This window comes from Condylura cristata, unplaced genomic scaffold (genome assembly GCF_000260355.1).
Source record: "Condylura cristata isolate star-nosed mole 26May11 unplaced genomic scaffold, ConCri1.0 scaffold00012, whole genome shotgun sequence".
NCBI lineage: Eukaryota > Metazoa > Chordata > Mammalia > Eulipotyphla > Talpidae > Condylura > Condylura cristata.
In genome coordinates this window covers 46,613,477-46,623,912 of record NW_004567113.1, presented here as the reverse complement: position 1 = coordinate 46,623,912, position 10,436 = coordinate 46,613,477, and the positions used below count along the sequence as shown (strand labels likewise).

The following is a 10,436-nucleotide window of genomic DNA, read 5'->3' as shown; positions in this document are numbered from 1 at the left end:
TGTGCCATCTGGGAGGGCCTATAGAGTTCTTTCATTTCTAGGAGAGGAAAGATGTTCAAATCCATACACAAAGGAAGTGTATTCATTCAAGTAAAGTTAATATATTCAACAGGGCTGGCCTAGGATGTGACGTGACAGGTATGTAAGCACAAAGTTTCAGGAAGCACGTGTAGGATTCTGAGAGGGAGCACCTCCTTAAACCTTGTGCCTAGGGCTCTCATTTGCTTCACCCTAGTGTCTTAATGCTCAACAGTCGCAAATTCACCTGCTTTCCTGAATGGACTGTACTCATCTTAAAGACAAGAAGCTTCAAGTCATTTATTTCCTATATTCATTTATTCATGTATTCTCCATGAATAAATGGGGTCTCAGCTATACCCCAAGCCACTCATATGGGAATCTATTTTGTGCTAGAACACTGTTCTGATTCTCAAACAAGTGAATCTGAAACCACATCCTGTCATTCATTTATGTCGTGGGTACTGGGTGGGGGGGGGGGGTTTCCTACGATGTCAGACAAGTCCTCATTAAAATATTCTACTCTCTGCCAGACACTGTTTTAGTACTATCATCATCATCATCAATTTACATGTCGATTTTCTCTATTCAATTGAGCTATTCCAGGCCTGGAAATAGAAGGTGGCAGATAAAGTATTGAATAAATATTTCTTGAATGGGTGAATCCATAATTTTCTTATTTTGTCTTACTCAAAGATTTACCACAGCTCCAATGAATACGAAACTTCCTCCAGTTACCTAGTGACACCAGCTAAATATTTACTAGGCATTACCGCCTACCTGATATTTTTCTCAGCTCTTTCCTTACATGAATTCAATCTCTGCACCAAAATTCTCCTTTTACACAAAAGAAAACAGAGAGGCTGTCTACCTTTTCTGAAGCCACACAGCCTGGAAGAGAACAGACTAGGGTTGAACCTAGGAGCTCAGGTGGAGAGCCTGCCCTATTCATGACTTCACTGAGCTATCTCACAATTACTACCCAAGGAGTTAGTTGCTCCCAAACTCCAACCAAAACTCATCTTCACATAGATTTTTTACCTGTTTTTACCTCAAGAGATCTAGAGGGCACTAGGGACAATTTCAGCAAACCGATCCTCAACTCCCAAGGCCTGGACAAGCAAGTCAGACTTTGGGGGACTTCCTGCTTAATTTCACCTTGTCTAAATATAACCAACTAAAAATAACCTGAAAGGGAAGTGTCTCAGAACCGCAAAATGCTGCAGAGGACGTGATATGCAAGAAAGCTTCTGGCCTCTCCAAATACTGTGACGCTTTTCAACATCAGCAAGCAGCATATTGTGATGAGAAAACAAAGTTTCCAATTATTGAAATTCCATAGTGTATTTAATTATGCAATTATCTTATGGTATTAACAAGTACTAGGACAGAGCAGCAATAGCTGAGATTTTTGCAATTTGGAAATGCAGAATTTATTCTTTCCCAGGGCTGATTACTTCTCATGAGTCCACCCATTTTTCTGGGATTATGGAAATGACCCTATTTATTTAACTGCTGCATTCAGAAACCCAAAGCAAATCAGACCCTGACTGATTTCTGACCCTGCCTATTTTTCATTCCGACTTTTAAGTACGACCCTGCGGTATACTGTGCACCAAGGGAAAACGTCTCTGAAGTCACATCAGTTTTTGTTCTCTTTAACATTAGGTTCTTTCCTCTTTTGAAATTCAACTAAATATAGCATAAATATAAATTTTGAAAACACTTACACAAATTACATATTTTCAATGTTATAAACACAAATACGTTCTTCTTCATTGCTTAATAAGGAATTATCCCAAAGCATTCATGTATCAGAGTATTTCATCAAAACATCTAAAATAAGTATGTGGTGGATACTCTTCAGCTCTTGTACTGCCACCATTTCCATGGCCAATATGAAATACAATCATGCAAAATTAAACATTCCGTACATTTTCTATTCATTCTTTAGCACCCTCCCTATCCTGCAAAACAGGCTGTCTCATTTTCAAGTTTACAGGGACAAAAAAATGAATCAAATTTCTTGTTTCTGAAAGCATTACGAGGAATAGGTCTTTTCACTTAGGATTTTTTATCTAAGCACCATCCGGCTCTTTACATATAAAGAACATAATCAACCCATCCGGTCGGCTACATCCCTGTCCAGTGGGCATCCTCCTTACTGACAACCATTCGTAAGAGACCTGCATTTTCTCTAACTACATTCAGTCCAGGCTATTTAGAATGATCTTTCATCTATGTGAGCATAACAAAAAGGCCTATTCCTCAACAGAAAAACCTGGCCCTTTTCCCCAGATAAGTGAGAGTCAAGAACAAACCACCCCGTGGCAGAGTCCCAACTGTCCCCTCCTAGTGGTGCCTTGTTGGCTCTCCTCTGAACCGCATGCTCTGTCGTGGCAAACTGGGGGTATTGACAAGACCTGGGCGAAGGTGGCGGCCAGGTGAAATGAGCTAATCCACGTCTGTCACTTGAAGCCCAACCCTAACAGTGTTAGCTGCTGTTTCTGTATCCTGCACAGACCAACACCCGATGCTTTTCTAAGCCACTTCAAGGCATAACCTCCCTGGGGTCTCAGCTTCTCTCTGTGGTGTGGTGGAAGGAGATGCTTTTATTCCCATTCTCCGGGAGAGAAGAGTGAATTGGAGAGACAGCCACTGGCAGGGTGAGTAGAACACTACCACCTCACCTACCACTCCTCAGCCTTTCTCTTGACATCCAGAAAGCCGATTCAGTGATCCAGACAGAGCTCTGCTTTTTTTCTTTCTTCTTTCCTTTCTTTCTTTTTTGTGAGGAAGGGTACAGGGTAGGTAGGGTGGGGTTCGATCACAGGGTGCATTCTGTTGCCAAGACTTCCCTGGCATAGCAAAAGAGACCCAGATCGGCAGAAGACACATCAACGAGACTGCTTTAATCATGATTTCTGCTAACTACGAAATGAAAGTTAATTTCATGCCTTGCATTCACAGACAAAAAGGTTCGGAGCTGTTTAAATTCTCTTCAGCCCAATGACAGTCAGTAAACAGGAGGCTTCGTGTTCTAATGCTTGAAATCACCCTTCCTATCTCAATATATTATTTATGCACTCAGCTTAAAATAAACAGCAACTCTGAAGTAGGTGAGTAGTCTCATTTAGTACAAACTTTTTTTTTTTTTCACTCTGACAGTTACTTTAAAACATCGGTAAACAACCTTAATTCACTTCTAACGAATTAGTAGGCTACTGCTGTGTCTCCAGGAGGAAAGCAGATTGTATTATTAACCAAAACAACTTTCTCCCTGTCAATCACCTGCACCTCACAGAGGGATGTGGGCTTTGCTGCCTCTTTACTCAAACCAATCCGTGGACACACGTGATTCCAGATGATATCTTCCAGGCCACTTTCATCTGTACCTTTGATTAGATCTTTTGACTTTGAGATGCAAAAGGGGAGCTGGAGAAAGTAGAATCTCAGTGTTGTTTGTTAAGAAAGATACAGACAAGAGAGACTGGTTCCAGAGGGGTCCAGAATTTGAAAGTCCTGGCTTACAAACTCCTGCTGTTGAGGAAACCGAAACTGACACAGAGACCACCTTCTGGGAGCCAGTGTCACCAAACACTTGAAAGGGTGTCACATTGAAGGAGCAAGAGTTGTTCTTTGTAGGTAGGGACAGTATATTAAGACCCAAGCAGGGAAAAGACACAGAAGGTGACTTAGATGGAACTCAAGAAACAATATTGTTTCCATGGATTTGCTGGTGAAAGCTACCAGAAGAACCTAGTAGCACATTAAAGTAGCAAAAAGTAAGTAGAATGAAGAAAACATTGTAACTGAAAAGAGCTGCCTTGTGAGGTAGTAGAAATTCTGTCCCTAGAGGTTCTTGGGCTTCTATCAAATGGCGTTTTAAGGACAAGAAGTAGGACGGGTTGAGACATGTAAGGATCCTGCCAGGCATCAGATCCTGCAGCCGCATGAATCTCAAGGTTACTCACTCAAACAGGCTTCAATAAGCAGTCACAACCCTTTTCAAACCTCTCTGTTAGGCTTTTTAAAAGAAAGACAGCCAGCCTTTTAAATAAAACACCGTGGGTGAAGCACTGGGCAAGTCACCGCCCAGGCTAGAGGGGTTCACACAGAGTAAGGGCATTGGTTGATGTAGCAAAATAAAAGGATGCATCGTTGAGGGCAGGGGAACGAATCAGGTAAAGCAGTTGCTTTGGGTTGTACAGTTTCTGTCTGCTTTTTTGGCTTTGAGACTTGGAGTTCTAGGTCCTGCCCTGATCAGGAGGCCACTCTCAAGGTCAGGGGAGGGTAGTCCACACTAGCCCACCATTCCAGCTGACCTCCTTTCCCCACCCCATGTCAGAAAACATGATGCTTAGCAACGTGGCTGAGAGATGTCTGACTTAGCTTCATCGTTGACAAGCATTGCTCACTTCAGTGAAATATTCAGTCTCTCCCTGAAACCATCCATTTCTCTGAGACATAAATTGATGACCCAAAATACAGCATTAAATACCATTCAAAAAGAAAGGAAGAAAGAGAAGCTGGGGAAGAGAAATAAAGATATCTTGCATTTATCTGCAGGGGTTATATCAATATTTTTATACAATACATTGACATGCATTCTACCAAACTTTCTAGTAAACATTGCCCAAATATTTGGTGGGAAAGGGTGTCAGGCTATGCTATAGCTGACAAGTTGCAAGACTTTAGAGAATTCAGCAATACCAAATCCTCAAAGGAAGTCAGCTCATCCTGTTTGGGTAACTCGATGTTGCAGATTTCACCGAAAGCAGACATCAGGCATTTGCACTTTGGCGTAAAAGAACATAACATGACAATAACGTGTTATACTTACAAAGTACCCTTCATCCATGGGGCTCCAATTTTACCAATATTAGTTCACTGATTTTCGCAAAAAACCTGAAAGGCAGAGGGTAAGTTTGTGTTACCCCCACTTTGCAAATGGGGATATCAAAATGCAATAGGAGAATAAATCATTGTGATACTTCAGTAAGGGAAGGGCGAGAATTAACAGTGCAGTTTGACCACCCATCGTTCCAACATGGAATGATATTTCCCATGTAATTTGCACAATGGATTAAAAACATATTACCCAGTGCTAAGCAAAACCCCTTGGTCTTATGAACCCGCATGCCAATATTCCTTTACTACCAGAGCAAAGGTTGGAGAAATTTCCCATATCCAGTTTAAAACAAGGAGGAAAAATTAGAATGACAAAGACAACCATCCAATGAAAATTGACCCTGAAAACATTACTACTGTTCAGTTTATTTACTTATTTTCACATGTCAACATATGGACGTCTCTGTAAAAATTACCATGAAAATCAGAATGTTTCAGAAGTCATCTTGCTAACAATATTTTTAGAAGGGTGCATTTTAAACAAACCTTTCTAGGACACCCTGATTCTTCCTACTACACACTGGTCATTTATTCATGCATTAACCAAATAATCAATATTTACTGAGTTTTTACTATAAGTCAGTTTAGCAGTGTATGTGTTTTCATGGAAGACACAAAAATGTGTGTTCAACAAGTCCTAACATCAAGAAAAATCACAATGATCTTAGTATAGTGATAAGTATGCTGACCTCTCCTGAAAGATCTAGTGGTTTCTGGACACTCCCAGTAAGTTACAGATATTAGTCTTCACCTCTGAGGCTTATGGACCTTTTTGCTCATCTCCCAGTACCCACACACACTCTCACCTCAAGACCTTTGCTCTTCCAACTGTGCCCTTTACTAGGGACAATCTCATTGCATTATTTCTATGGCTTACTCCATCAAACATCTCTCCTCCATTTAGAGAGGTCTCTCCTGACCTCCCGACCAAAATATATATAAGCACAACTGAAATTAAAACCACCATGAGACATGGTTTCATACCTGTGAGAATAGTTTCTATCAAAGGGATAAGAAACAACAAGTATTGGTGAGGATGTAGAGAAAAGGGAACCCTTGAATACTGCTGGTGGGAGTGTATACTGGTATAGCCATTATGGAAAATAATATGGAGATTTCCAAAGAAACTAACAAAGGAAATATCATATGACCCAGCTATTCTTCTTCTGGGTATTTACCTGAAGAATATCAAAACACTAATTTGAAGAGATATGTGCACTCCTAAATTCACTGATGCATTAGTTTCAAAAGATAAGAGATGGAAACAATCTAAAAGCCCATTGACAAAGGAATGGATAATGTGATATGAATACATAGTGGAATATTGCTCAGGCATAAAAAATGATAAAGCCTTGCCATTTCCAACAAGGATGGACCTAAATGACAATATGCTAAATGAAAGAAGTCAGACTGAGAAAAGTAAATACCATATGATTTCACTCACATGTAGAAGATGAAGAAACAAAACAGACTTGTCAGGACAATCTAAGAGTTTGGTTACCAGATGGAAAGGGGAAATGAGGGCAAGTAAATAGGGTAAAGGGGATTAATCATATGATGGTGGATGATAACTAAACTCTGGGGTAGGTAATAATGAAATAGATAAGTATATACAGATGTTGAATTATAGTGCCATATACATAAAATCTTAAAAGATTAGCATAATCAAAATACCAATACTACTACAAGTGGTCATAGAGGTTTTCCCCCCCCCGCCCCCCCCCCATTCTATTTCTCTGTCAGGCTCACAACCTAACATCAGATGGGCCATCTCTTCACTTCTTTTTCTAAGTCTCCCCCTGAGACATAAGTCCACTAAGGTTGGGGGTGGGGGGTTGCTTACCACTAACCCCCAGCATCAAGGCACTCCACAGACAGGTGTTTGAATGAACAAGTCACCATGTAACGCTGATTCCTTCCCTCTTCTCCTGTATCTCCTTTTATTCTCCCTGGGGTACTGTTGTAATTGCTAAAAAATGAGTTTCAGTTCTGGATCCCATAGATTTTTCCACCCAACAGGAAAAAAAACCCTCCACAAACACTCAGTGAGAGGTTCCTGAAAAATAGATAAACATCAGCTTTGTTATTTTCTCTTTTCTCGATGGTTTTAGTATTAGGTTGGGCATGAAGGAGCCCTCCTCTCCATCCAGTTAGCTCAGTACACCCTTCAGCCTGAGTCCCCATCCCGGAGGGTCCTGCTTCCCTATGGTAAAACAAGGAACTTCTAACAGCTTATTCCCAAGGTTCCTTCTGGTTCCGAACTATGGCGATCAATAGATAGGTGATGGACCAAATTATATTTATGGTTTTCCATCCACTGACTTAATAGCCCTTTCTATGTCTCAGCTTACCTCAAGGATAGCAAGGTCATTTCATGCTAAGGAAAGGACTGGATTATCTAACCACATCTAAAAAGAAAGCATGCTGATTTTAGACCCACACCACAGATATCACTGAAAACCTGTCCTCCTCCCCTCCCCCATCAAGTCAGCAACATACAACAGACATGCATAGAAAGATGCCTCATCAGCTGTTTATGACATCCTGAGTCCCAGACACTTCACTGGGGTCTCTAAACAGATTTCTTGTTTACTTGCACATTAATAAAACTCACACCTTCACCAGTCAGATTTTTTTTCCCCCAAGCATCTGAACATCCAAAGAGATTTAGAAGCAATTAACATTCACGAGTAACAGAGCAATCAACATGGGAATCGCTAATGGGACTGGACAGAATCCAAAAGCAGATATTAGGATAATAGTGAGTCCCTGACATAGGTTACGGTGTTAATTCTAGGGGGCAGCCTCGTGGTATGTTTCCAGTGGCTTTATAAGGTAGCTGTCACTGCCACAGAGCCTTCTCTAGAGATGGGTCCCAGCCCCCAACAACACTTTTTTTTTTTAACTGCTCTGGAAAAGAAGGCATTTTTGTATCGTTATAACACACCTCTAGTATTAATGGTATATATTGAATTCAAGTTTATTTTTAAATTGCCGACCTGACAAAAATGTTAAAATGTCATTTTTTCCCACTTCGGGTCTCTAGACTATCTTCACCTGTTAGCTCTTGTAGCCAGAGGCCACAAAAATAATAGCTATGAATTTCCACCTTGACGCTCACCTGCTAACTTTCGCCACTTACTTGCACACACGTGGCTTCCTGCATCCCCGGTACACAGAAAGGTATCGACGCTGCTATCACAACAGCTGTCTGCTCACCTCTTTGTCGGTTTCCATGACCTGTTTTCATAAATATCACTCTAGCTATCAGCACACGTACCTCCTTTTTTCACCCTACTGGGAGAGTCTCAGAGCATCAGAGAATATTTCCATTGTTCCTTTTCCTGCCTCTATTTCTCAGCCCTCATCTCTCATGGCCACAATCTAGCTGGCAGTGCCAAGGTGGGCGAGTCTGTCTTTGCTCCTCTGGGAACACATTCCTGAGTCCCTGCCTGAGTCCCGCCCTAGCTGCCTCTCTGGGCGGGAAGTGCCCTCTTCAGACCCATGCACAGGTACCCTCCCCCCTGCCCTCGGAGCCCCCAGCCCTGGGTCACCTGATCTCTCAGGTTCTTCACCCCTGTTTGCAGACACCTTTCCCAATTTAGGACCCCGGCCCCAGAAGCAGAAAGCCTGGTTTATTTCCATTTGTCACTGTGGATGTCATTCATTGCCACAGAGGTTTACTTCATTCTGTGTCACCAAGGAAGAGACATCTTTGCCAAGGTGGGCCTTTGAAAATGCATTCAATGTTTTCAACTACTTTAACATTAAATACGAGTGTATAACTGGCTAAACACCATGATTATATTTTCCTGGACATTCTATTTCATGCATGCTTTATTCCATTCCTTTTTCCTCCTTTACAGTTTCTGGTTATTTAAAGTTCCTCTCTTTTTAATCATCCAGCTTTATTTTCCTCCTACCCCTCACTCCTAGCATACCCCCAATTTGCAAGTGTACCCCCATTTAAAGCTTTGGTTTATTCCCTGAATACAATCAGCCACAGTTACACAATCTGACACCAACAGGCTGTGTGTGCTAAAGCCTGTTTGGACTAGGAATGTATATACAACAGAATCCAAGTTAAAGGGAAGTTATCAACAGGCCATACTCAAGAATCCCTTACTTTATCTCTGAGGCATGTTGTTTAATATTCCCAGCACCAGCCCAAAAGCTGAGCCCCACTCCTCCTGGTCTCCCTGCCCAGCCCCAAGGGCAGCGGTAGAGATTAAACTGCTTCTGAGGCTGCAGTAACCAATCAGGGTGGGCCAGCTTCAATCTCTACCGCTGGGTCTGAAAACTTCCCGCAGCTGGCCTCCGAGTTCACTCTGCATTCCCCACCTATCCGGGCTTGCTGCTGCTGGCTGAGAACTGAGGGTGCTCACACTGCCCTTCCTGCCGTCTCAATACAGAGAACATCAGCCACACTCTGCCATGAGAGAGAGAGAGTGTGTGGAGGGAGAGAGAGACAGACTGACTGACTGACTGACTGACTGACTGACTGACTGACTGACTGACTGACTGACTGACTGGACTGAGAAAGATTCTACCTTCTACAGGTAGGGAGGAGAGAGAGCCAGTAAGAATACTGAAAAAAAACCATTTTTAACTTCAGAGATTCAAGAAAACTCATTTCCCAACTCTTTGACTTAACAAACTGGACATCAACTAAAATATTCCACCCTGGCTATATTACTCAAGTTGGACCCTAATCCTTCCCAGACACCCTTGACTATCAGATTAAACCTATACACCCATCTAAGAGAAATGGTTTTTAACAGCTTGCAAAGGAAGAGCCATTATGTGGAAGTGCTTTTTCCTCTCAGGACACAAAGCCCAGCATGGCTGAGGGGAGCTCTGCCCACTGGAGCCACACACCTTCACAGACACTGGACTTTGCAGCTGCGTCTGCCTGGCAAACCATCTCTGTGCCCATTAACCCACAGCCCGTTGATACATGCTACCCTGGCAGAGCGAAGAATGTACACATCCTTTATTTACAGCCCTAAGTAGATTTTAACTACTCCTGAGAGAGAAGTCAACGAATAAAGAAAGCAATTTGAAGAGTCTTGGGGAAGTAGATGTAATGGTAAAAACTTGTATTCAACCACTTATTCCTTCACCAAATAATATTTACTGAGCATCTACTCTAGGTCTACAGTAGCGAGTAAATGACCTAAAGGACCGTTCCCCCAGGAATGCACATCCCAAGGGGGGTGGGGGAGACCACCTGTAAGCAAATAAACAAGCACAAATAAAACAAATAAGTAAATATGTGCCCGGCGGTGATAAATATGATGAAGAAAAAGCAGAGGAAGCTAGAGAGGAACTAACCCATAGGTCATATAATATTTCTCCTTTTCATGACAATAAATATTTGTCATCAAGCTCCTACTATGTGAGAGGTCACTGGATGGATTCTGGGGAAGTCAGCCTGGATGGATGGATGGATGGATGAATGGATGGATGGATGGATGGATGGATGGATGGATGGATGGATGGATGGA

General features: G+C 42.0%; 1 protein-coding gene across 2 annotated transcripts in view; it reads right to left on the bottom strand.

Annotated features, from left to right (window-relative positions):
* PPARGC1A (peroxisome proliferator-activated receptor gamma, coactivator 1 alpha) overlaps nt 1-10,436 on the bottom strand; it is a 640,627-nt gene that overhangs the window by 443,283 nt on the left and 186,908 nt on the right. Inside the window, exon 1 of one of the 2 annotated variants that reach the window (XM_012724162.1) lies at nt 4,862-4,926. The exons of the other annotated variant lie outside the window; for it this stretch is intronic. Within the exon in view, the coding sequence (XP_012579616.1) occupies nt 4,862-4,879 (18 nt within the window). The 5' untranslated portion in view covers nt 4,880-4,926. Of the gene's footprint in view, nt 1-4,861; nt 4,927-10,436 lie in introns of those variants that run through there. 2 annotated transcript variants of the gene reach the window in all.